We start from the raw sequence: 27,206 nt of genomic DNA, 5'->3' as shown, positions 1-27,206 counted from the left end.
AGGGCGGGCAGGAGCACCGGCCCACCCACAGTGCAGGCTTCTCTCGCCTTCACCTAGCAAACTGCAGCCCTCCTGTGGGGAGCAGCCGCACGACACCGGGGTCTCTCACACTCCAACCATCCTTGGTGGGCTCTTCACCAAACCTGCTTCTGTCTGACCTTTTTGGGAAGAGTGCAGCCCCAGCCCCGTCAGGCAACCTGGGTGGGAAGCCCCACATGCTGGGAGGTCCTTCCTCCCACCGGCACCGTCTTCCTTTCCTTTCCTGTTGCCCTCGCAGCCCCAAGCCACAGGAGAGCTTTAATGCAGGATGCTCATTTTTTTCAAAACCGGTAATATATCTGGATCACAACAGCACTATAGTATTCTAGTGCAACGAAGTACGAGCTCCTCTGAATCCCTAGCTTTTGTTTTACAGAAAAAGTAAGCTTCTACTCCTAATCGCTGCAGATCTCTGCAGCAAAAGAAGTGTATTTTTAAAAAACAAAATGAAAGGTGGGAATTTAGAGACCTTCTATATTTCTGCAACAGATTACGATAATGCTGTAGTGATCTAGCCATTACGGGTTCAAAAAAACTCCTGAAAAACAGGAAGTAGGGAAGGAAGCAGCCTGGATTCTTGACAGTGCTTCAGGGCATCACCCTCTTTCTAGGTAAATGGGCATCCCCTGTTATGGAGCAGAATTCCCCGTCCAACTGTGTATGTTGCAGGGAAGACACATCTCTCTCTCTTCCCCATATATTTTGGGTTTCGCTTTCTGGGGTAACCCCCAGGGGCTGCCCTCCACCCTGAGCAGGCTTGTATGGTTTCCCCATTGCTGGTGCAGCAGCTCATACACTGCAAAGGGGCGTCCACATGGCAGGTCTCCCTGCCCCAATCGGACCAGCAGGGAGGGGCCCTCCCCCCCCCAGGTGCCATCGGTCTTCTTTCCATTTTTTTAAATCAGCCGTTCATATTGTTATACTGATTTTACTAATAAGTGCAACAGGTTCTATGAATTCCCAGCTTTCATTTTAAAAAGGGAAGACTTTAGCTCCTTCTCTTGCAGAGATATGTCTTTCCTCTTATATATCTACAACAAAAAGGGACAGTGTGTGTGTGTTAAGTGCCGTCAAGTCGCCTCCGACTCATGGCGACCCTATGAATGAAAGTCCTCCAAAATGTCCTATCCTTGACAGTCTTGCTCAGATCTTGCAAATTGAAGGCTGTGGCTTCCTTTATTGAGTCAATCCATCTCTTGTTAGGTCTTCCTCTTTTCCTGCTGCCTTCAACTTTTCCTAGCATGACTGTCTTTTCCAGTGACTCTTGTCGTCTCATGACGTGACCAAAATACGATAGCCTCAGTTTAGTCATTTTAGCTTCTAGGGTCAGTTCAGGCCTGATTTGATCTATAACCCACTGATTTGTTTTTTTGGCAGTCCACGGAATCCGTAACCCTCTCCTCCAACACCACATTTTAAAGGAATCTATTTTCTTCCTATCAGCCTTCTTCACTGTCCTGCTTTCACACCCATACATAGTAATAGGGAATATGATGGCATGAATTAATCTAGTCTTGGTGGCCAGAGTCACATCCTTACACTTCAAAATCTTTTCTAGCTCCTTCATGGCTGCCCTTCCCAGTCTCAATCTCCTTCTGATTTCTTAGCTGCAGTCTCCCTTTTGGTTGATGGTGGAGCCAAGGAATAGAAAGTCTTGAACAATTTCAATTTCCTCATTGTCAGCTTAAAGTTGTGTAATTCTCCTGTAGTCATTACTTTTGTTTTCTTGATGTTCAGCTGTAGTCCTGCTTTCTCTTTTAACTTTCAGTTGTTTCAAATCTTCACTATTTTCTGCCAATAATGTAGTGTCATCCGCATATCTCAAATTATTAATGTTCCTCCCTCCAATTTTCCCTCCACCTTCATCTAAATCTAATCCAGCTTTCCTAATTATATGTTCTGCATATAGATTGAAGAGATAGGGAGATAAAATACATCCTTGTCTGACATCTTTGCCAATTGGAAACCATTCCGTTTCTCCATATTCTGTTCTAACTGTGGCCTCTTGTCCAGAGTACAGGTTGCGCATCAAAACGATCAGATGTAGTGGCACACCCATTTCCTTTAAAACCAGTCATAGCTTTTCATGATCCACACAGTCAAAAGCTTTGCTGTAATCTATGAAACACAAGCTGATTTTCTTCTGAAATTCTCTCGTACGTTCCAGTAACCAGCAATATTTGCAATATGATCTCTAATGCCTCTTCCTTTTCTGAAACCAGCTTGAACAACAGACATTTCTCGTTCCATATATGGTAACAGCCTTTGCTGTAAGATTTTGAGCATCACTTTACTTGCATGAGAAATTAATGCAATGGTCTGATAGTTGTTGCAATCTTTGATGTCTACTTTCTTGGGAATTGGAATGTAAATGGATCATTTCCAGTCTGTGGGCCATTGTTTTGTTTTCCATATCTGTTGGCATATTCTTGTTGGCACATTCTTTTGATGGACTCCGTTTCTGTGGCTTGGAATACCTCTATTGATATCCCATCTGCTCCTGGTGATTTGTTTCTCCCAATTGCTCTCAATGCAGCTTTCACTTCACTTTCTAAAACTGTAGGTTCTTCTTCAAAAAATTCTTCTTGGAAAAATCTTTTATTCTTTCATCTCTTCTGTATAGTTCTTCAGTGTATTGTTCCCACCTTTTCTTTATTTTGTCCTGTTCAGTTAATGTATTTCCATGCTGATCTTTCAGCATGCCTAACCATGCTTTAAATTTCCCTTTGATTTCTTGGATCTTGTGGAATAGATCTCTTGTTCTTCCTTTTTTGTTGTTCTCTTCTATTTCTTTACACTGGTTATTATAATAGGTCTCTTTGTCTCTACGTGCTAGTCGCTGGAACGTTGCACTTAGACTTTTGATTCTATTTCTGTCACCTTCTACTTTTGCTTCTCGTCTATCTCTGGCAATTTTAAGAGTTTCCTCAGACATCCATCGAGGTTTTTCTTTTCTTTTGGCTACAGGAATAGTCTTTGCATTCTTCCTTGATAATATCTCTAGTTTCCACCCATAGTTCTTCAGGTTTACGTTCACTTGAATTCAGTAATGCAAATCTGTTCCTTACATGGTCTTTAAACTCTTCAGGAATATTGCTTAGATTGTATTTTGGTGCTATGAATGTTTTGGTGTTTTTCTTAAGCTTTATCTTGATTTTCGATATTACCAATTCATGATCTGTACCGCAGTCGGCTCCTGGTCTTGTTTTGGTCGAGAGAATAGAGCTTCTCCATCTTCTGCTTCCAATTATATAATCTATTTGATTTCTATACTGGCCGTCTGGTGATGTCCATGTATACAATCGTCTATTTGGTTGCCTGAAACATGTGTTTGCAATGAACAGATTGTTGTCTTCACAGAATTCTACGAGGCGTTCTCCTGCTTCATTCCGTGCTCCTAGCCCAAATCTGCCAACAACATTTGATTCTGCTTTGTTTCCTACTTTTGCGTTCCAATCACCTATGATTATCAGCATATCTTGTTTAGGTGTGTGATCAATTTCTTCCTGAACACTGGCATAAAAACTTTCAATTTCTTCCTCATCAGCATCTGTAGTTGGGGCATAAACTTGAAGGATGCTTACAGAGACTTACTTAAAAAAAATTAAAGCCTGGAATTCACAGAGCCAGTTACACTTATTGGTATAATGGTAGACAGTGTGGTGTAGTGTGGCTACAGTGTCAGATTAGTCTCTGGAAGACCCAGGTTCAAATCCCCACTCTGCCATGGAAACTCACTGGGTGACCTTGGGCCAATCACACACACTCAGCCTAGCCTACCTCTCAGTGTTGTTGTGAGGATAAAATGGAGGCAATGAGGAGAGCAATGTAAGCTGCCTTGGGTCCCTACTGGGGAGAAAGACAGGGTGTATAACGACCAATAACACCCAGGCCTGACCTGGTAGTCCAGCATGAGCAGGAGTGTGCAGCGCACGCTGACGTCCCCCGGCCTCTTCACCTGGAAGCCGTCCGTCTCCTGGGTGGTGGGAGTCCGGTGCCACTGCCGGAGACAAGCAAAGGGGATGGGCTGAGCCCCCCGGGTCGAGGGAGGCGGGGGTCAGCTCAGGCCAAGGGGATCTGGGCCGCAGGCTCCAAGGGCCCCATTGGTTCTGTGGGGCTGCTAGCCCTCTGCCCGAGGACAAAGCCCATGGGAAGGGAGTTCACAGCAGAAGGCAAACACACAAAAAGCCATTGAAACACACACAACGGTAAAACAGTAAGCAAAGGATGGACAATCTCTGGCCAGGGAGGCTCTAGGATGATCCTGCACTGAGCAGGGGGGTGGGGGGTGGGACTGGACATGGCCTCTATGGCCCCCTCCCAACCCTAGGATTCCATGATTGTCACTCAAAACTATAAAGGGACGCAAAACAGAGCAGCAGTAATATCACTGATCAGGTGAAATAATAGCCCACTCATTGACAGGGTAAATAAAAGTGTCTTCTTCGCCTGGCACCTAATGGGTAGCAGGTGAATCTCGGGGGGGGGGGATGCCACAGCCAACGTAGCACCATGAAGGATGCTGCATCTCTGGCTGACACCCACTTTGCTTCAGAGAAACAGCGTGGTGTAGTGGTTATAGTGTTGGATCTCGAAAAGTCGGGTTCAAATCCTGACTCTGCCATTAAGCTTTCTGGGTGATCTTAGCCCAGTTACACACTTCAGCCTATCATACGTCACAGGACTATTGTGAAGATAAAACAAGGAAAGGAAAATTGTATCTGCTGCCCCGAGCTACTTGGAATGAAGGCAGGATAAAAATGTACCCGAGGGGGGGGGTTCCTCACAGTGCAGCACAGTGAAGACAGGCAGACTCATCCTGTAAAGGGCTCTGGGCCCAGGCCACGGAGAGCTGTAAGGGTCAAACCGAGCCCTGAACCGAGCCAAGCAGGTGGGCAGCAGCTGCAGTTCTTTAGGAGTGCCGTGATGCTCCCTCTTCAGCTCACACCAAAGAGAAACCGAACAGTGACATTTTGCACCAATGGGCATTCCCGGACCATCTTCAAAGGCAGCCCCACATCCAGCTTATGACGGCCACTCATCTGACCCACACCCTGGGCTAGAGAGCTGCAGGCCGCTCCCATTTCTCAAGGCAGCTGCAGATAATGCCCCGAGCGGAGCAGCTGAACAACCTTCCAGGCCTCAGAACAGGATCACCCCTCCCCGAAGCCCTAAACTCCATCCAACTCCATCCAGAAGAGGCCGACTCCTTAACCCTTCATCCCAGTCTTGTCTGGACTCAGCTACAGTTTAGTGGTACTATTCCAAGTTCATGACCACTTCCAAACCCTGATTCAGGGTATCCGCCGACCAAAACGATTCTTTTGTAAAGAGCCAGGTATCATCTTCTGGGCATGGAGTAGGGGTCCCCGGGTGTGTGTGGGGAAGGCAGCTGCGAATTTCCTGCATCGTGCAAGGGGTTGGACTAGATGGCCCTGACGGTCCCTTCCAACTCTATGATTCTGACAGCCCCTCCCTCAGAATCCCCAGATCTCTCCCCTCGTAATCTCATGGAGATGTTCAACAGTGGCCTTCTATGCAGGGACGCTTCCCTGCGCTCACCCCCGCCGACTGCTTTGGGGCTTCCTTTTGATTATGCACATGCCTTTTTTGCCTGTCAGAGGTCGCCTCGCTCTCCCTACGTGTTTTGCCCATGTTTTCCAGAGGCTGTTTTAGCCAGAACCTGGAAAATGCGGGCAAAAGGCACAGGGAGAGCGAGGTGACCTCTGAAGGGCAGAAAAATCAAAAGGAAGCCTCGAAGCAGTTGGCAGGGGGTGACCGTGGGGAAATGTCTCTGCATAGAAGGCCAGTGTGGGAGACAGACTTGAACCCAGAGAGAGCCACAGCACAGATGCTGGGGGGGTTCAAATGCCTGATCTCTAACACCGCCTTAGAGACTGATCAGGAGCAGTGCCATCCGAACACAGGTCCCTGGGCTCCAGTCTGGCCACCCGATCCAGACGGAGGCCGTAGCAAATGGCCCCAAAAGCCCCTGAGTGGTGCAGATAGAACCACTCTTCCCTTTTTTGCACTGTCCTGGTGAAGGGGCCTCTGTCAGAGAGGCTGAGGCAGTTTTCATTCCCAGATCAGGCCAGGAAACCAGAGGGGGACACACGGGTCCAGACAACTCCTGGAAACACACTGTACAGAGGGTGGGGAGACCCAGCCTATTTGGGCTCTACCTAGTCACCACCACAGACAAACTGGGGGGGGGGGAGAAAATCACAATCACAACCACACACACACTCACAGAAGGGCACTCGGGAGGAGCGGGCTTCTGGCCCTTGCCCACCCAGCGCCGTGTGCGTGCCCACTGACCTCCACCAGGTGATTGTCCGGTCCATAGAGATCCTTGTCCAGCTCAATGACCAAACTCTTGAAGAAAGAGGAAAACTTTCGCTTCTGCTTACTGAGCTATGGAATCAAAAGGGAGAAACGTCAACATCACTACATGCAGGAAATTGGGGGGGGGGGTAAATGTGACCCTCCTTAAAGACCTGGTCCCCGGTTTGGTGGACAGAGACCCCCAAAGAGAAACAGGAGGGGTCTCAACTCTATGGGGACGGTTTCCAATAATAACCCCCCTGGTCTGCACGGCTTCCCCTCCTCCCCCAAATGAATCTGTTTCTTAGCATCATCAGTACCCTCAACCAAATCTGTTGCCCCCCACTCCCAGAGCCCCAAACTGCCACCTGCCCCTCTAATATGTTCAGGCCTGCACAGCCAAGCTCTGTGGGCAAAAGCTCCCTGCGCTACCTGCCTTGGGACAGGACCCGGGACTCCTCCACCCCGCCTTGCTCCCCCCTGCCTTCTTGCATTTGGACCGGTGCCTCCTTCTCGCTGCTGGGCCTGGCAGTTCCCCACAGGAGTCTGCCGAGTCTGCTGTTCTGCCCAGACTTGGGGGGGGGGGTTTCCCTTCCATCCAGCCCAGCCAGCTGCCTCGAGCCCAGTCCAGCCCCCCGGGAAACGAGAGCGCCCCTTGCCCGTACGTCGTCTAAGAGCTTGCCCTCCACCCGCAGCTCCCAGGAGGCGATGCTGCCATCAGAGTCGTCTGCATCCGATTTGGCAGGGTTGAATGTGTTGGAGATGTAAAGGCGCAACTTGCGTTTTTGCTGTTGGGGGAAGGATAAAATTAGCACGGGGCAAGGACGTTCCACGCCAGACAACCCCAAAGGCACTGAGTAGCGGCCACCAGATCGACGCAGAGCCCCGTCTTATCAAGGGGCGATTCCCACAGGGAAAGCAGGCACACCCCCTCGTTCTTTCTGTACATTTATTGGGGGGGGCAGGGAGGCTGCCATGAGCCGCTGTCCAGGGGCAGGGCCACAAGAGCTGTAATGCCACCAGCTGCCCTGCCGAGATGGACAAGCACGGGCAGGGGGGTGTTAACCCTGAATGTCAGGGTTATGGCAAGCAGAAAAGGGAAGGAAACAAGTCCCCCACCGCTGAGAAGCTTCTCTGGAAAAACCCAAAGTTAAGCACCCGGAACATGAGAGCAGGGAGCAGCCCTTGACTACTGCCAGGAACACAGGAGCAAGGAGCAACCCCTGACTATGCCCCCCCCACTCATTCACCCTCGCCTGTCTCCCCTGGTTCGAGCAACAGCTCAACATCCCATTTGCTTATTACATCTTTACAATCCTTTCCCACTAGATGAAACAGTCTACAGTCCATATTATTAGCTTGCAGTCTGTTGTGGGGGGGGGGGCGCACAGCAGTGCTTAATTCTTTTGCCATCCAGGCAAACCTCCCGTTGCTCCCTGTGGCCACTGCAGCTCCACTCAGTCTCCTGGGCTATTTAACTTGGGGTCAGTTCCAGGGGGTGGGGGGCACTCCTCAAGGTGGCCTTGCTTCTGGGCCTCCAGGTGGCGGCTGAGGCAAGGGAGGTGGCCCACCAACTCCAGAGGAATCTGGCGTGGCCACGGATGGGCGGGGGGGGGCGGGCTGACAGCAGGGTGGTCTCCAGGCAGTTGCCTTTGGACAATCCTTGGGAATGAGGGGCTGGAAAGGCTGCTGCCTGAGAACTAAAGGTTGTCACAGTAAACTTTCAGCGGCTGCCGCATCCAGTACAGCCAGACGGTCATAATTCAGCAAAGTTTAGGATGCCCCATGTGAGGGGAGAAGGGACTGCCCGTTCTCACCATTTCTTTGTCCCCAAGCTTAGGAGACCATGAAACAGACCAGAAATATCCCGATGTAAATAAATAGATAAATAATCTTTTTATTCCTTTGTTAGATTTTTTTATATTTTGCGTGCTCTAAGCTCAATCTCTGGAAACACGCCAGGCCTAGTCGGTCTTACTATCTGAAGTTTGGTAACCGGAGGGGCAATGGGGAAGCTCTCCATCTATCCCTGGAGCACGACAGCTCGACACTGCTGAGTGGCGACAGGCTCCCAACCCCTGCTTGCTTAGAGGAACCTACGACTCCCTCCCGCCTGGCAGGAGATCCTCCCCGAGTCACTGGCGGCGGCAGCAGGGGTCACCCAGTCTGTCTGTTTTCGGCACTGCTGGGGAGCGAGGGGGCTTGGGGGTGGCCGTGGGGATTTGTCCGCATGGCCCCGCTGCTGGCAGGGGGGAGCACCTACCTTCATGGGCCTCTTCAGGGCCTCCTGGATGTCCACTCGCTTTCGCATGATGGTCTGGTCCAGTTTGCGCTCAAAGGCCAAGAGGTCCATGTACGCCTGGGACTCAGGGACCAGCTCCCGAATCTGGGGAGAAAGCAGAGCATTGCTGCCCTTCCGGAAAAGGCCCCACAGTGGCAGAGCTCCTCCTGGCCACCCCAGATGTTTCATCCAGACTGGGGTCTCAGCAACTGGGGAGGAAGGGTGTCAGCCCCCACCCCTGCTCTGGTTTCCCAGGATGAAATGGCCCTGGGGAGCTGCTGCTTGCCCTGGTCAGGAGATTTCCACACAGGCCCACTGGTGCATGCCTGTTTCCCCCGTGGGGCACACGGCAGCTCACTGGGGGCCATTGCAGGGGAGCTGAGCGGCACTGGATTTTTACATGGGGCTCCATTCCTGGCAATCTGAGGTGCCAAAGAAAGAAAAAAATTGGGGGTGGGGCCAAGGAGCCTGTGGAAGTGGGGAAAACTGCTCTGAAATGCCAGAACACCTTGCCAAGGGCAGAGGTGGAGTCATGGCAAAGAACACAGTGAAGACAGTCTTCAGACGTCAAGGAGGCTGCCACGGACAGGATGGACAGCAGCTGATGTAAGCCCCCCACCCCTACCCCCACCCGGGGGGAGAGAGGGAGAGAGCACATGCCCACAAGAGAGGGGCAGGCACAGCTGTTAGGAGCAGCACCCGCGGGGGGTGGGGTGGGGAAGGAGAGCTGGTCCAAGCCAGCTGCCAGCTCCAAACACAGGCGCACACTCAAGCCCAGGAACACCCGGCCAGGCGTGGAGCTTTGCTAGAGCTTGACAGCGCCATGGCTTGGGTGCCAAGGTGGACAAGTGGGCTGAGAGATTTGCCTGGCGGCCATGGGAGCAAATAGCCAGTGGCAGCAAAGGCCCTCCTCCTCCTCCTCCTCCTGTGCCCGTACCCGACCGGGCACCAAAAAGAGCGGGGGGGGGGCAGTCCGGCTCGGCCCCTGCCCTGCACTCGCAGCCCTGCGCCCCCCTCCCCCCCCCACGGCCTCCCATGGGCAGCAGCCGTGTCTCACGGGCCGGTTTGGAGCCCAGAGCGGCACCCGCCTGATCAAGCGAGGAAAGCCACACGGAGGAAGAAAGGGAAGGCCACTCACCCGCTGAGGGAGGATTTTGTCAGCCATTTTCCTCCTCTTGGCACTGTAGAGTTTTAAAAGAAAAAAACACTGGTCACCGTGGTGACGGTCGGACAAGGCCGGCTGCTCAGTGATCCCGGCCCCCTCCACACCCTCCTCGCTTGAAGACGGGGGGGGCCACCAGAGACCGCTCCAGGCCCTTGAACCCAAGCCCTGGGCAGAAGCCAGCACATGTGCCCTGATCAGAATATGCCCTCAGCCGAGGAGGCCCGCAGGCCCAAGGTGCCCCAGAGCCCGGTCTGGTCCTTTAGGCCCCTGCCTGTCCCTGGCACACACCCCCCCCCCCCGGACAGCTGGGAGACCGGCGGCCTCACCCTGGCAGCCGCTTCTGAACTGACCCAGAGCCCAGGGGCCCTTTCCAGGAGGGCCAAAGGCAGGGCGTGGGGGGCCAGGCGAGGCAGCAGCTCAGTGGCCGGGCTGGTTTGGCTTCTCATTCAGAAACCACGACATTGGGGGGCAGGGTAGAAGGGAAGCGCTGCCCTCCCCGCCCCATCGGACGGGCTCGTGCAAATGGCCGCCCTCGGGCAGGTAGAAGGGCGGCCTTCCTTTAGCCCCCTCTGCACCCCTCCCTCCACCGATCGTACTGCTCAGCTGCGCTCTCCACCCAAGGGCCTTCAGGGAAGCAAACACCGCACCCATCTGCCATAAGCAACATAACAGACATCGAAAAGAGCAATTTAAAAACAGTCACTTGAAAATCTGAACAACGAGCAGCAGCAAACAGATCTGGCAGGAGCAGGAGGCCGTATTTGTCCCCTGGCAAAAGCCTCCTGAAACGGAAACACTTCCGCTGGCGGGCCACGGGCAGGGAGGAAGGCAGCCTCGCTCCAAGACGCCTCGTTGCCAGGTCTGGCCCCCAACCCTGCAGTGCGGAGCGGCAGGGCCCCCGCAAATGCCACCAAGAGCTGGGCCGGCAGGGCAGGAAGGGCCTGGCACCCCCTGCACCCGAGGAGACAACCTGCGGCAGGTGCCACAAAGACTCCCTGGCCCGGGAAGGCCTGGAAACCCCTACTGGCACGCTCCTGGGCAGACACCTCAGGGTCCCCTCCAGCGTGGCTGGATTCAAGGCAGCGGGTCCTGAGCAGGGGCTCGACGGACGGACGGAGGCGCTGTGTTCTCATGGTGCCCTTCCTTCAAGCACCTCAGAACAGCAGCGTCGTCTCTTCCCCCCCTTTATCCTCACCACAATCCTGTGAGGCGGATTAGACTAAGAGGGAGTGAGCGGCCCCAGGTCCCCCAGCCAGAGTCATGGCAGAGGCTGAATTTGAACGCAGCTTCTCCATCCCAAGTTGGAGTCCCTAACCACTACACCCCCATCCCCGCTGGTTCCTGAGGAACACTCCGGGAGGGGCTCTCTGACGACTGGATGTCGGCGGTGATCAGCAGCACGGACCACTCCCCACGGCTGGCGTCCCAGCTGCCCCTTCTCCCCCGCCTGCCTTTCCTCCAGCACTAAGAGAGCGGTGAAGCGGCCTGCCGGCCACCCTCTCCATCCAACAACAGCCACAGGGACACGGCCACAGGGAACCCCACGGGGTGCTCCAGGTAGTCCTGCTCCAGGTAGAGCCAACAGGACCAACATGGGCCGTGTGAGGCCTACAGGCCCCAAGCTGCTGCCCGGAGGCCCCTTCTTCTGAACATGGCGCCAGCGGCTCCAATGCCCACCGCAAGCAGAACCACAACGGCCTTGAGCCAAGCAGGCGGGCCCCTCCGGAGCGCCCAGAGCCCCAATCCTGACAAGCAGGTCTTCCTGGCAAGGGAAGGAGGTGGCCGGCTGCCTTGTCCGCTGAGACGGCGCTCTGCTGGTGCAAACTGCATTTTGGCGAGCTCCTTGGGTAGAAAGGCAGAATTTTCATGAGAGAAAATCCTGAAACATGAAACAGATGAGGCAGCTGCAGCTGGAAAGCAGAGCGGCAGGGCAACTGCCCCCCCCAACTCCCACAGGGGGGATGCCCTGCAAAGCTAAACGTGGGGCATGAGGAAGAGCCGCTCCCATCCCAGGCAAGGACCTGCAAGGCCCAAGGATTGCCCCCCTGCCCCCCCCAGCCAGCTGGCCCCCCTCCCTCCCTGCCACACACCCACCTCCTGGGCCGGCTCTGGGTCGCCTGGGCCGCCTGCTGCTGGGCTGCCTGTTGTTGTGCCGCCTGCTGCGGGGCCTGCTGCGGGGCCGCCCGCTTGCGAGCCGGTTCCATCACTGCTGGGGGCATCCCAGGGCGCACGGAGGGGCTCCCCACATAGGGTGGGCCTGGGGGACCCATGGGAGCCCCCTGATGGGGCATTCGAGCACCAGATGGCATCCCAGGACGCTGCAGGGGGGGAGAGAGAAAAATTAGCACCCTTCCAGCCCCCAGGGCTGCTCCCACAAGCCGGTAGAAGCACCCAAGCAGGCTCCAGGCCATGCAGTATGGCCACAGAGATCTTGGCCTGGAGCAAGGAGGGGCCCAGGTGGTACAGCGGCTCTGGGAGGGTGATCCAGCAGGAGTACCAAAGCTGACCCACAGCACCACCATCTGGGTCCCACCATCAGATTAAAAGCCAGCCTAGCAAAAGGAAGAGGCGAGTTGCCAGATGCCGCAAAATCCATGGAGCAGACCCTAAACCTGCAACCAGACTTGAAAAACCAAGAAAGAGCCCCAGGCAAAACACAGGGCAGGAATCTCATTTGCTCAGTCTCTCCAGAGACCTGGAGAGCTGCCTGGGCAATCCAATGCAGACTTACTCCAGTCTAAGGCTGCTGAAGTCTGTGGGCTTACACTGGAGTCACTCCGAGTAGGACTGCACATTTTGGTATCAACCGATGGGGCGATGCTGCTTGGCACAGCACTGTTTTCTCTCTATCCCTCCCCCACTTTGGGATAATCTGCCATTGTCCATTCAGGTGCATTTTCAGTAGCTGCCCCAGTCTTGTGGAAAGGCCTCCCAGATGAGGAGAGGCATCAGCAGAGGCTGCAAGAAAGAGTTGTTCAGGAAGGCTTTGGGAGCTGCATAAATGGGCACACACAGAGCTGGTGTCTCATTGGGCAACGGTCTTTCAGAGGGTAGAATCAAAGAATTGTTGGAAGGGGCCATACGGGCCATCTAGCCCAACCCCCTGGTCAATGCAGGACCAGCCTTAGAGCATCCCTGACAAGTGTTTGTCCAGCCGCTGCTTGAAGACTGCCAGCGAGGGGGAGCTCCCCCACCTCCCTAGGCAGCTGATTCCAGTACTGAACTACTCTGTAAAAAAAAATTCCCCCTAATATCCAGACACTACCTTTCTGCCTTCCATGAATTACCTTTCTGCCTGTAATTTAAACCCATTATTGCGAGTCCTCTCCTCCGCTGCCAACCGGAGCAGCTCCCTGCCCTCCTCTAAGTGAGCAGCCCTTCAAATTCCTAAAGGGAGTGATTGTGTTCCCCCCCCCCTCCTCAACCTCCAGACTAAACATTCCCAACTGCCCCTCAGCCTTTCCTAGCAGGGCTTGGTCTACTATTTGTGTTTGGCAGGCTGTCTTCATGGAATTGTTAGATATTGTCTTAAGCTGTTTTTACTGATCACCTTGCTTGCATTATTTTTTGACTTGCCTTGAGTCACAGTTTTCTTGGAGAAAGGTGGGTTTATACCTTATTAAACAAAGAGATAAAGAAACACCACAACACCACACTTCCCTAGCCAAAAATACATTTAATGAAAGCCCTGTGAAACAACAGGTTTTCCATTTCCTGAATAACATTAGTGAACAGGACAGATATGTGTTCCATGACTTCCATGCTACCACCAAAAAGGCCCCCAAAACAGGACAGCTGTTTCATAAGTCCACTAACCTGCTCCAAATGGTTTGTCCCTACTTGGACCTGTTCTGGACCAACAGCTGCCTTGACATAGTGCCAGACCACTGGTCCACGCAAGGTCTGCGCTGTCTATTCATACGCGCAGCAGCTCTCCACAGTCTTGGGTAGAGGTAGTTCCCATTTCCTCCCATCAGATCGTTTTAGCAGAAGATGCTGCCAAGGATTGAATCTCAGACTTTCTGCATGCCAAGCAGATGCTCTACCACTGAGCCACAGCCATGGCCATCCCAGCTAAGTGATCCAGAAGGATACTACAGGATCAAAATCCAGAGAGGTTCAGGAGAACCAATACAGATGGGTTTCCATGCTTATTTCCTGTTGTGATCAGAGCCGTTTCAGTGCCAAACCAGAAGCTAGACCGAAAAGGATCTAGATTATCATCTCATCCAAGAACCTCTGGTGCTGGGTCACCACCATAAGCTTCAGCAACTTTCCCAAGTGTGGACAAAGTTTTCTTTGGGAACAGCCTCACTGTGGCCTCCTCCACGTTTTTGGGGACTAGATTGCTTACTCTCTCAATGACAGCCTTGAACATCCAGTAGCCCCCAGTTCACCTGGCAGAATATAACAGCCAGAAATGCAAAAGCGGTCAGCCACTTTCCAAGGATATTGTTTACATTTTCAGCTTGGACGACTGGAAAGATCTCTCTCCAAACAGGCTAAGCAGACATTTTGGAGATATCCAGTATCTCAATGGCAGTGGAGGTGATGGCCAAGCTAGAGCAGATAGAAACCACTATACCTGAAAAGTGCTGGGCTGTGAGATTCCCTAGGACTTGGTACGGTGGCCAAGATGCACACAACTTTTGTGCATGGTGTGTTTCTGCTGCTGCTTTCTAACTGCACAGGATTTGCAGTGAAATTCTCAAAACGTTTTGCACAGGGGCTTTTTCCCCTGAAGAAATTCCAGGAGTGCCTTGTGATCAGTTATGCACCCCCAGCAAACATGCAGAGCTTCTGAACCCCCTGGAAGTGCTGCTTTGTAATTGGCTGTAGTGTATTTTTAAAAAAAATATGTTGCCTGCCCCACAGCGGGATTCTTTCATTTGATCTGAACCAAGTGGCCATTTTCCAACCGAGTGGCCATTTTACAACAAAAGCAGAGAAGGATCTTGGCAATATCCCGGGAAAAGTTTTTGAACAAATAATCAAACAGTCAGTCTTTGAGCATTTAGAAAGGATGGATTTGATCATTAAAAGCCAGCACGGGTTTCTCAAGAATAAGTCATGTCAGACTAATCTTATCTCTTTTTTTGACAAAGTTACTACCTTGCTGGATCAGGAAAATGCTGTAGATATAGTTTATCTAGATTTCAGTAAGGCTTTTGATAAGGTTCCACATAGTATTCTAGTTAACAAATTGGGAAAATGTGGTTTAGATCCTATTATTGTTAGGTGGATCTGCAACTGGTTGACAGATCACAACCAGAGTGCTAGTTAATGGTTCCTCCTCCACTTGGAGAGGAGTGACTAGTGGAGTTCCTCAGGGATCTGTGCTGAGCCCTGTGTTGTTCAACATCTTTATAAATGATTTGGATGAAGGAATAGAGGGGATGCTTATTAAATTTGCAGATGATACTAAATTGGGAGGGGTAGCAAATACGGTAGAAGACAGAGCCAGGATACAGGATGATCTTGACAGGCTGGAAAACTGGGCTAAAACCAAGAAAATGCATTTCAACAGAGATAAATGTAAAGTTCTGCATTTAGGTAGGAAAAATCAAATGCCTAATTATAGGAAGGGGGAGACTTGTCTGAGCAGTAGTGTGTGCGAAAAGGATCTCGGGGTCTTAGTAGGCCAAACACTGAACATGAGTCAGCAGTGTTATGCTGTAACTTAAAAAGGCAAACACAGTCTTGGGCTGCATCAACAGAAGTATAGTGTCCAGATCACGCGAAGTGATGGTATCGCTTTACTCTGCTCTGGTTAGACCTCACCTAGAGTACTGTGTTCAGTTTTGGGCACCACAATTTAAGAAAGATGAAGACAAGCTGGAACGGGTCCAGAGAAGGGCAACAAAGAAGGTGAGGGGTCTGGAGACCAAGTCCTATGAGGAAAGGTTGAAGGAGCTGGGTATGTTTAGCTTGGAGAGGAGAAGACTGAGAGGGGATATGATAACCATCTTCAAGTACTTGAAGGGCTGTCATAGAGAGGAAGGTGCCAAGTTGTTTTCTGTTGCCCCAGAGGGTCGGACCAGAACCAACGGGTTGAAATTAAATCAAAAGAATTTCCGTCTATACATTAGGAAGAAGTTTCTAACAGTTAGAGCAGTTCCTCAGTGGAACAGGCTTCCTCGGGAGGTGGTAAATGCTCCTTCCCTGGAGGTTTTTAGGCAGAGGCTAGATGGCCATCTGTCAGCAACGCTGATTTTGTGACCTTAGGCAGATGATGAGAGGGACGGCATCTTGGCCATCTTCTGGTCACTGGGGGTGCAGGAGGGAGGTAGATGTGAGTTTCCTGCATTGTGCAGGGGGTTGGAATAGATGACCCTGGTGGCCCCTTCCAACTCTATGATTCTATGACAACCCCCCACCCCCTGCCAACCAATTTGTTTCTGGCTATCTCAATGCAGGGGTCATAACATAAAAACACTCACACGGTTATCTGTGACCATTTCATCATTCTGCCAGTAGTCTTGCACTCACAAACCTTTGCTCTTGCAGTCACAAGCACAGCAGCCTGCAGACCTTGCAAAGGGTGGGTGCCCCCACCAGCTAGAGTTCTGCCCCCACCCCCACCCCGCAGCAACTGATATCAGCACCATGGCTCATATTTAGAGCTGCCACCTGTTGCTGTCCATCCGCAGGGGCCGCTGGCTGCCTTCCCTGGAGACCAAGCTGCTGCCTGTCCATCACCCCACCCTGCCATGCGGAGCAGGGCCCTGCATTCCAGGCATGTCCATGGCTGAGGCCTCCCTCGGAGGACAAGCCTCACAGTCTCTGCTGGAAAGGCCCCCACCCCCCATCCTGCAGTGTGAGAGAACCTGCCACACACACACCTGACCAAGGGTCAGGAAGAGCTCCTCTAACGGCGGCGGGGACAAGAAAGCGGTCACAAGGGGCAACCACCCACGCTTGGGCCCACTGGTCTGCCCAACCAAATGTGGAAGCAGAAGGGGGGCCCAGACCGAGAGCCCCGACCTCCCTCCCGAACACGCACAGAGAGAAGCCAAGCCGGGGCCACAGCAAGAGAGGGAAGGAAGAGGCCAAGAAGGCAGCCAAGAGAACCCCCCCGGCTGGGAAACGCCTGCCTGGACTGAAGGCACCGGAGTGCTGTTCTGTGCCGCAACTGGCACAGGCTCCAGTTGTGTGGATTGACCTGAAAAGAGGAAAACGTCAGGAGATGAAGCTCAGAGGAAGTTCCGAAAATCTGAATTTCAAAAAGATATTCTGGAGCAAATACTGAGGAGAAAGGGGACTTGCAGTTCTTGAACATCCTCACAGCCCCCTCCCCCTACCACACACACAACCTATAACCACAAGTATAACCAAGTTTGACTCTATGTTGGGACAGAGGGTTGGGTCTACAATCTAAGGAGCCCTTCCAAACACCTGGCTTTATTCTGAGGTTTCAGCCTCCTGGCCTGGCCAGCAACCTGCCCAGTCCCGTAACTTGGATTATAGGGGGGCTTAGGCCCCTTATCTCCAAGCTCTGAGGCTTGAATTCTAAGGACCAGTGCTTTCAGTGTCTTAGTCAGGCCTCTGAGAGGCCCGCTTTTCAGGAATTTGCCAAGATCTGTTTGGAACTCAATTATACTACCGTCCGTTCCTTTCATACTTCTCCAAACTTTCCCCCTCTTTTATCTCAGCCTGCTGGGCAGCTTTCACTGATGCCCCTACCCAAACATCCCTTTATGCCACTCTACAGCGAGGGGCATCTGCAGCTTGCTGTGCTGGGCCAGACCGAGACCCGCCCAGCCTCCCACTCCAGGGCCTCTGGGCCACTCTCAGGAAGAACACAGATGGAACAGTGGCTCTTCCATTACCCCGATTCAGTCCCCCCCCCAATATTCACAGCATCATATAGCTCCCTCACAACTCTGCTTAGCCCCCCTCCTTCCCAAAGTGGCTTCATCCTCCCCCCCCCACACTTTTCACCACTTTCCTTCTATACTCTTGATCAGGATGGTCATCCAAGGGTCTCGATTGGAGACAGCAGCTGATGAGGACAAAGCGTGCCTTGGCTTCATCGTTCACACCTTCCGTGACATTTAGAAGCCCACTTCTTTTTGAGCATGTGTGTGGCGGGGGGGCATGTTCTGCAGACACAGGGCAGGAGCAGTGGCCGCCTGCAGAAGGTTCGACTGCAGTATCACAAGGAACGCAGTAAAAGCTGCCCCCTTTCATGCCAATGTCAACCTCTCCAAGACCCTCACATACCCTCTCCTCCCCACAGACTTTGAACGCCTGCACCTCTCTCAGCTCCCCAAGCGCCCAGCTTCCTTGCCGCGGGGCTGAACCCTGGCCTCTGGGGAGCAGAATCTTTAACCGAGGTGTTAAAGATTCTGCAGACAATCTGCACCCTAGCTTCCATGGTATGGATGTGCTCCTGTACTCAGTGGACACAGCCCTGATTAAGAGCATCCAATTTTATGCAAAGCACATTAAGGTGAATAAGAATCGATTAACCTGAAGGAATGACTCATTGCATGCACATAACAAGTAGCCATTTGTTCAAGGGGCAAGATAAAGAAAACCAAGGCAAATTGTGAAGAACTTCACAAGGATCTCTCTAAATGGGGTAAGTGGGGGAAATGTGGAAAATAAGTTCAGTGCTGGTAAGCGTAAGGTGATAATACTGGGCACTAAAAAAGCCCTCACTTGAAATATACGGAGATGGGATCTGGACTGGCTGAGCCCGCCAGGGAAAGAGATCTTGGGGTTGTAGGAGACAGCCTGATGGAAACGTCAGCTTGGAGTCAACCTTTACGCTTCATCCTCTCAGTTCTTAGGAAAGGGACTGAAAAGGGGCCAATATCGTCATGCCCCTTGTGTGCAGCCAAGGCGTGGGCCTCGTCCGTGTGGGAGCACCTTGCCCATGAGGAAAGGCCAAAGACTCTGGGGCATTTCAACTTTTCAAAAAAAAGACAAGGGGCGACATTATAGAGGTTTATAAAATCATGCATGGGGTGCAGAAAGTGGCTAGAGACAGGTCCCCCCGCCAATAGTACTAGAACCCAGGAAGCACCCAATGAAGTTGGCGGGCAACAGACGCAGGCCAGGCCACAGGAAGGACTTATTTCCTCAATGAATAAGTGAACTGTGGAATTCGCTGCTAGAAGACGCCCTGATGGCCACAACTGGAGAGGACTTTAAAGGCGGTGGAGGCAGATGGGTGGAGGAAAGGCCCGGCCGTGGCCACTCCAGGGAACCTGCACACTCCGAAGCAGCGAACCTCTAGAGCCAGGGCCTGGAGGCTGCATCAGGGGCCTCGGCCTCCGTGCCCTGTTTGTTTGGTCCTCTTGGGAAACTGGATGCTGGACTAGATGGACCCTCTTTCGTTTGTCCCAGCAGGGCTCTTCTGAGGTTCAAAGCAGATTCAGCAGGAGCAAATTTAAGGTGAAGAGGTGTGGGAAATGGAGCGCTTAACTCTAGCACGTATTTATATATTTAGAAAACGTCTATGCTGCCTTTCCATAGACCCAGTCAAGGTGGCTCACAAAGTGAAAACAAATAGGATAAAAATCAAAAAGGAAGAAACAGAACAAACATGCTATTAAAACCAGCTACAAAACAAACCAGGAGCCTGCCAGAGGCATAAAAGAGCCTTAACAGTCCTCCGGCTATAAGCACACCATAAGAAGAGCTTAGAAGGATGGAGTCCCTCAGTTAAAGGCCTGGGTACAAAACACACCGTCTTGGTCTGGTGCCTGAAGAACAGCAAGGGAAGCACCAGGAGAGCCTCCAAAGCGACCGCGTTCCCAAGGCGAGGCACCACCACTGAAAAAGCCCTGTCCCTGCTCTCCACCCACCTCACCTCTGCTTGGGGAGGGGCCACACAGGGCCTGAGCAGAAGATCTCAACCGGCAGTTTGGCCCAGCAGTCCCTTGGCCCCTCGTGGTTTGAGAGAGCGAGCACTTTGAAGGGTCTCCAGCAACAGGCAGGCAGCTGGTGCAGAACCATCAGCACAGGAGCAAGAACCTCCCTCCCCCCGTGCCCAGCTCCTCACAACTGCCGGGCCGCCCCACACTGGACCAACTGAAGTTGCCAAACAGGCCCCCACAGGTAGCCCCTGGCACACACCCCCACTGCAGCGATGGCGCCTGGATGCGACAGAGCCTGGCCCACGGGGGGGGGGCTGGAATTGGTTTCTGAGGAAGGGCTGTGGCAGATCAGCCAAAGCTGGCTGAGAGGGTCATGTGGCCGGCGGAGACCCTCCCCTCCCCTCGTAGGCCAGGATCCAGAAGCACCCCCAAGCTGCAGCCCCTCCCACATGGCACACCTCCCCTCCCCATGGTTGAAAGTATAACCTAACAACCTCAGACCAGTGCCTGGAACGCCACGCACCCCACCAAATGTGGAAATCCCTGTTCACTGAAAAAAAGGTTTCATAAGAACTTGCAAAGCGTGATTCCGCACCCACTGGTGTGGGCAGCATAAGAGACAAGCTCTAGAGAGGCGGAGCCGGCAACAAAAGGAGAGCATCTCTTGATACCCAGAGGTGCACAGTACGCCGCCTGCATTCAACACGGGCTCCCTGCCCAACTAGTCTTTGAAAGCATAACTGCAGACAAACGCCATCCGATGCCACGGGAACAGGCGGTCCCAAGTTTGCGGTGGGCCGCTTTACTGCATGCTGAGGGCAGGCAGGTGCCCGGCACCAGCCGGAAGGAGCCCCCCTTTCCAAAACAGGCGTGGGGCAGCTTACCAGGCATTTGGTGCGAGGCCGGCAATGGGGACGGAGCAGCTACGCAGGCCGTCGGGATCAGAGAAGGCCTACAGGGCACCAAGCCGCGGGCTGGGAATGCCACGGCCAGAAAGCCGTGACTGCCAAGGGAGGGCCAGGAGGAGCCAGAAGTTGGCCCTGATGGCCCCCCAATGTCCTGCGTCCAGAAGCAAGAGTTGCCTCAGGTTACCCCCACCCCATCGGGCGCTCTGCGTCGTGAGCAAGGAGCGGAATGCCTGAGGCCACCGCCTGGCCCTTCTCCTGGCCATCTTGAGGCCCAGGAGGCCCCAGCGTCCCCTCGGCTGGCTGGCGGCCGGCCGGCCGGCCAACCAGCCGAGATCCGTGTTCACGATGCGCACTCTCGGCCCGGCCTTTGGAGAGACGCTTCCTCGTCCAAAGCACCTCCAGGAAGGGCGGACACGGCGGGGGTGTGACCGCACAGTCACACGTGGGGACCGAGGTGGTTCAAGTTCTCCGCATGCCTACTCACATCGGAGGACCAACAGCTCAGCAGAGGGGCCAGCGCCTCCCGGCAGCCTGAGGCTTCTTCCTCAGCGAGAGTCACTCCCCCCCACCCAGAAGCGAAGGAGACCCCCCCCCTCCACACATTCCCAAACAGCAGCAGCTCTGGCACAAGTGTGGGGGGAGCAGCCCCCGCCCCACGTCCGGGCTCAGAAGTGGCCGGGCAGCAAGGGGCTTGGCCCACAGGCGCCCCGAAGGAGCCCGTGCAGCCTGGCCACGTGGGAGGCAGCCGTGCCCACCTTCCCGCAGGTGGGCACCCAACAGACCAGGGGGGGCTGCTCAGCAGCCCCGCTCAAGCCCCCGAGCGGGCCAGAGGCGGGGGCAGGGGCACCTGCCTGGCAGCGGGGCCGGCCGGCCCCCTCTCAACCCCTGCGGGGGGGCAACTGCTGCCCCCCCCCAACACGGGTCTCTCTGGGTGCCTCGGCGGCGGCGACAGCAGCGCGCCAAGCACGTGCGGGGAAGAGGGGGCGGGCAGGCCGCTGCCCCCCTCCCGGGCCCAAACCCCCACCCCGTCCCGGGGGCAGGGTGTACCCCCCTCCTCCCGCCGGCCCCGGACGCCCAGCCGGGCTAGCGGCCCCCTTCCCCCACTCACCACCCCATGGACCAGAAACTCAAAAAGTTTGCTTTTCGTCGCCTTGCGCGCCCCTCCCGTGACTTCCTCGGCGGCGGCGGCGGCGGCGGCCATGGGGCTCCGAGCGGCCCTCCCCGCCGGCCGGCCGGCCGGCCGAGCTCTCCTCGCTGGCGCGCCTCGCCGCCTCCTCCGGCCGTCCGTCCGTCCGTCCGTCCTCCCCGCCTCGCTCGCTCGCTCGCTTTCTCTCTCTCTCGCTCGCTTTCTTTCTTTCTCTCTCTGCCCCCCTTCCTCCCTCCCTCCCTCCCTCCCTCCCTCCCTCGCCCTCCCCTTCGCTGCCCTCCAACTCTCCCCCCCTCCCGGCCCGGCGGGGCTCTCCCCCCCCCCTATCTCTCCCACCAGCGCCGCCGGCCGAGCGGGGAGGGGGCCCCGGCAGGGCGCCCGCGACGGCCCACCGCAGCGGCCCAATTCCTCCGCCGCCCTGCCTCGGCTCGCCTCGCCCCGACGACGGGACGGACGGAGGGACGGAGGGCGGGCGGGCGGCGCTGGCCGGCCCAGGCAGACCGGAAGGGAAGGGGAAGGAAGGGAAGGCGGCCCGGGCGGGTCGGCCGGCCGGGGAGGCGCGCACGCGGCGGCCCAGAGACCCGTCCTTCCCGCGCTGCCCGGACGGCGCTGCGCGCCTCTGCCGCCGGCCACACCAGAGGCGTTCCGGCCGCGCCCCTCCGCCGCCGCCGCCGCCGCCGCCGCCTCCAGGCCCACGTTTCCTTCCCGGGCCCCGGGGGGCCGCAGCTCAGCCGCCCCTGGAAGTCAGGACGGCCCCCCCCCCCGCGCGCCACGGAGCGAGGAGCCGCTAGGGAGGCGCCGGAGTGGCCCCGCGCACGCCCGGAGCCGGGGCGCGGCCGCCTTCTGCCCGCTTGCCCCCACCCCCACCCCCACCCCCCGCAGGACGGGGCTTGAGCGAGCGCCGCGCCCTCCGCCGGAGGGGGGGGCCGCAGGGCAGCATCCCCAGGTGCGCGTCTCCCTGGCAACAGAGGGCGGGAGCGTTGCCAGGTGACGGGCGGGGCGCGGTCCCCGGGAGAGGCTCGCCCGCCGGCCCGCCCGCCCGGCGGGGGTGACAGCAGGGCAGTGCGGACGGGGCGCGCTCCCACGTTCCCGGGCAGGGCAGTTGACCCCCGCCGCCCGCCTCTCGGAGATGCCCGTCGGGGCGGGGGCAGAGCCGCCTGGCGCCCGAACCCCCCTTTGCGGGCCCCCTTCCCAGGCCGCACCCGGACCCCTGCGGACGGCTGCGGGGCCAAGTCGGCGGGGCGGGTGGAGGGGGGGACAGGAGGCGAGGGGCAAAGTTGCCTCCCCCCCCCCTACGGATCGATCCCCCCCGTTACCGGAGTTCTCGGGGGGGGGGATTCAGCGCATGCGTAGTGCTGCCTCTATTTTTCTCCCGTGAAGGTCAGCCGAACTGCCGGAGGGGAAGGGGCGGGTGTGCACTCTTTCTGCGCCGCCGTAGCACAAAGCCCCCGCCGCCCACCCAGAACCGTCCTTGCTGGCGACACGTGTAAGCGCTGTCCCACGTAGCTCGCCTTACCGCTTTCCTCCCCCCTGCCCGCGTCCCGGAGCTCACCCCTGGGCCCCGGCTAACTGCATGGGCCTGGCCTTTCCATCAGGGATAAGAGCCGCCCCACCACAGGCAGGTGGGGGGGGGGAGGCGAGAGGCACTAGCTGTAGACACCCCCCCCCCCCCCATGCATGCTTGCTTGCTTGCTTGCCTGCCTCTCAGCCACCCTCTGGCCCTCAAGGAGAAGCCGCCCTGCCCCGAGTTCCCTCTCCCCATCACTGGGGGGGAAGCAGAGCGAGCTGCTCCCTTGAGGGCAGGAAAGGGCATTTCTGTGCCTGTCGATGGCGGATTGGGAAACACCTGGATATTTGGGGGGTGGAGCCTGAAGAGAGCGGGGTTTGGGGAGGGACTTCAGTGGGGTATAATCCCATAGAGGCCACCTCGCAAAACGGCCATTTTCTCCAGGGTGTGCCCCCTTTCTCCCTCACCCTAGAGGGGTGAATGGGCAGCTGCTGCCTTGGGGGAGAGGTGTGCAGCGCCCCTTGGGACACCAGGGCGACACGCAGGTCTTGTCTGAAGCCACCCTGAGAATAGGGGGCCAGCTTGAACACGGCTCGTTCACACAGCCTGCAAGCAGAGCCCTTTTCCGGCTGCCTCAGAAACAGTCAGGCCTCACAAGGGGAACCTCTTCCAGGGCAAGTCCTGAAGGCCTCTGAAGGCTAAGGCGGCCGAAGGCAAAGGGGGGGGGCATTTTAGTCTGCTGCAGCAAACTGAAGCAAAAATCCAGCAAATAATGCAAACGAGAGAGAGAGAGAGAGAGAGAGAGAGAGGAAAGACTAACAGCATTTCTTTCAATATAGGAAAGCTCACGTTGAGATAAATCTTGTTTGTCTGACACCCAGCATTTGCCCAAAAGCTTACAAGGGGATTGAAATTCTCCCCCCACCCAAACTGTGGCCAGGCTGCCTGAAGGCCTCCTCCTGGAGTCTGCACAAGATCTTGGGGGTCCTCTTGGGGGTCCAGTTCATCCTCCACACGGGCCCCACCTCCCTCGTGGCCTCCTCACGCTTCTGCATCCAGCCCTACAGCCATTCATGCCGAGTGGGCCAGTCCCCCCCGTGCCCCCTTTCTCCTTCTTGCCCCTTCCTTGTCCACACCAACACTGCTCATCTTCCAGCCAAAACTTGTGGAAGCAAAATAGAGACTGACGGCGTGAACGGAGACCCCAAAGATGACCACTGGTCAGGCACAGGAGTCTTTCCAAATCCTCTCGATTCAGAAAGCCCAACAACATGTGAGCGCAGCAAGTCCGACCGCCCAGCACGGCTGCACCCATGGTGGGCTGTGGCCAGTAGGGTGCCCCTAGTCTCGTGGAAGAGGTAAAAGGGAAGAGAGCCGGGAAGAGCCAGGCCCCATCTGAATCCTGCTCCTTGCCACTGGCATGTTGTGCCTACAGCTGCACTATTGACAACTGACGTCAACGTAGACTCCAGGTGGCAGCTCCCCACCACCACCACCACGCTGGAGGATGAAATTCCAACAACGCAGGAGTCAGTCACAGCAGAACCTCAGAGGTACGTGAAGCCCAACAAGAGTGTACTGATCACACATGCAGCAGCAGCAGCAAGGGTGCGTCTCGGAGAGATCGTCTCAACCCACGCAGAGAGCGCCAGCCACAGGCAGAGGTGTATGTGGCCCACAGAGCAACATGCCTATCGATGGAGCCTTGGCAATGCGGAACAGGAGAGGTGGGGCACTTTGTGCCCACCAAGAAGAAAAACCAGCAACAAGAAAGGCAGCTGGTCCCCTCTTGCTTTCTCAGGCCGCTTGCAGGGATTCGGCCTCAAAACACCAGAGGCAAACCTCCCACAGGAAGCAAGGAGGACAACTAGCCTAGCAAGGGGCGCAGGCCCAGGCTCAGCCCTGGCTATGAGGCTCAGGAAGACCTCCACCTAAGGCCTGGAAGAGCTGCTGCCAGTCACAGGAGGCGGCACAAGGCTAGAAGCCAGCCTGGCAGAAGGCGCTGCAGGCCTTTCACTTTCCGATGCCGCTGGAAGAGCTGCGTGGCCAGAGCTCCACATCTCTGCTGCAGGATATGGTCGGCGGGACCTGGCTGGTTTTCCCCCCCCCCAGTCCCCAGTTGTTCTCCCTGGGGGTCTGACCCATCCTCATCCTGGAGCTGGTGGTCACAGTTAACCATGAGTCTTCCTCCTTCCTTTGGATGCCCAAGGCAGACATTGTCTGGCCTTGGTTGCATATTCCTTGTGTTGCGTTCCTGAGACAGAGGAGGACTCCTTTTGGCTTGCCTTCCCTACAGCAGTCCAGGAGGTTCCCTGACACAGGTTGCCCTTGGCGTCGTGCTGGAAGACTCCAGAATGGGAATATGGAGGGCTGGTAATTGGCTGGGCTTTGTGCTTTATGGCTGCCACAACAACTCTGGGGGCTGCCCCCTGTTTACCTGGGCCCTTTGCATGAGATCCTGGCTCTAGGATTCTGCTCTGGGCAAGAAATGGGCAACGGGGCTGGTGGCCAGGAAATCAGGCCACCGCGATGGCCCAGGAACAGGGCTGGAGGTGCCCAGGCGGGGATGGCTCTGTCCTCGGGGAACTCCTAAATCCTACCGCCGGATCCTTTTAGCTGCAGATGCCAGGAATTGACTCTGGGACCTTCTGCATGCCAAGGAAATACCCTTCCACTAGTCCACCACTCCTCAAAGAAGTTTACTGAAAAAACCATCATTAGGAAAAAAAGGAGGCTTCACTGTAGACCTGTTATCAAATTGTACCTTTCTGGGCAAGTTGATCAGGCAACTAGAGGTGATCTGGGATGGCATCTATTATCTGGAAATAGGGCTGGACTGTAGCAAAGCGGCCTAGAAAGATGCCTGGGTGGAAGGGTTCGGGACCGTGGACCCTACCACTGTGTAGCGTCCACACTATCTGTTGCTATTCATAGGCTCATACTATGTAATTTTCCATTTGTTTAATGGATCATGTTAATACCTGTGCTTTGCTTCAACTCTTGTTTCAGATTTCTGCAACTCAAATCCTATTGCACTATTTATTGGACATACCATCCTGTTGATTATATTGACTTATGCTGTGCAATCTACCTTGAGTCCTAGTGAGAAAGGCAGACTATGAATAATAAAAAATAAATATTATATTAGAATCACAGAGTTGGGAGGGGCAATACAAGCAATCTAGTCCAGCCCCCTGCTTAATGCAGGATCAGCCTAGAGCATCCCAGACAAGTGCTTGTCCAGCCTCTGCTTAAAGACTGCCAGTGAAAGGGTGCTCACCGCCTCCCTAGGTAGCTGATTCCACTGTCGAACAACTCTCACTGTAAAAAAATTGTTCCTAATATCCAGTGGGTACCTTTCCACCCACAATTTAAATCCATTATCATGAGTCCTATCCTCTGCTGTCAACAGGAACAGCTCCCTGCCCTCCTCTAAGTGACAGTCCTTCAAATACTTAAAGAGAGTAATCATGCCCCCCCCTAAACCTCCTCTTCCCCAGACTCAACATTCCCAACTCCCTCAGCCTTTCCTCGCAGGGCTTGGTCTCCAGGCCCCTGATCATCCTCGTCGCTCTCCTCTGCACCTGCTCCATTCTGTCCACATCCTTTTGGAAGTGAGGCCTCCAGAACTACACACACTATTCCAGGTGCGGCCTGACCAATGCTGTGTTTCTCTCTTGGCCCTGACCTGGATAGCCCAGGCTAGCCTGACCTTGTCAGATCTTGGAAGATAAGCAGGGTTGGCCCTGGTTAATACTTGGATGGGAGACCACTAAGGCAGTCCAGGGTCGCTATACAGAGGCAGGCAATGGCAAACCACCTCTTGCCTTGAAAACCCTACGGGCTCTACAAAAGTCAGTTGCAACCACCATTTTTCTTTGACCCATATCAACCTGGCATCAGAGCTGGATACGAGATGGGAGGGTTGCTTTGATAGCCCTGGTGGATAATTTTCAGTAAGAACAATATTTCCAGATAAATCTTTTGACACACATCAACTTTTGAAAT

At 55.1% G+C, this 27,206-nt stretch overlaps 1 protein-coding gene across 1 annotated transcript in view; it reads right to left on the bottom strand.

Annotated features, from left to right (window-relative positions):
* Positions 1-21,721, bottom strand: part of SMARCD3 (SWI/SNF related, matrix associated, actin dependent regulator of chromatin, subfamily d, member 3) — a 33,100-nt gene extending 11,379 nt beyond the window's left edge. Inside the window, exons 1-7 of the mRNA XM_056857780.1 lie at positions 21,653-21,721; positions 11,904-12,127; positions 9,783-9,825; positions 8,627-8,749; positions 7,029-7,151; positions 6,358-6,453; positions 3,938-4,039 (exon numbers count right to left, since the gene is read on the bottom strand). Of these exons, the coding sequence (XP_056713758.1) occupies positions 3,938-4,039; positions 6,358-6,453; positions 7,029-7,151; positions 8,627-8,749; positions 9,783-9,825; positions 11,904-12,118 (702 nt within the window). The 5' untranslated portion in view covers positions 12,119-12,127; positions 21,653-21,721. The remainder of the gene's footprint in view (positions 1-3,937; positions 4,040-6,357; positions 6,454-7,028; positions 7,152-8,626; positions 8,750-9,782; positions 9,826-11,903; positions 12,128-21,652) is intronic.
* Positions 21,722-27,206: the final 5,485 nt, after the last annotated feature.

The sequence above is a fragment of the Euleptes europaea genome, chromosome 11 (genome assembly GCF_029931775.1).
Source record: "Euleptes europaea isolate rEulEur1 chromosome 11, rEulEur1.hap1, whole genome shotgun sequence".
Lineage (NCBI taxonomy): Eukaryota > Metazoa > Chordata > Lepidosauria > Squamata > Sphaerodactylidae > Euleptes > Euleptes europaea.
This window is presented reverse-complemented; position numbering and strand designations above follow the sequence as displayed.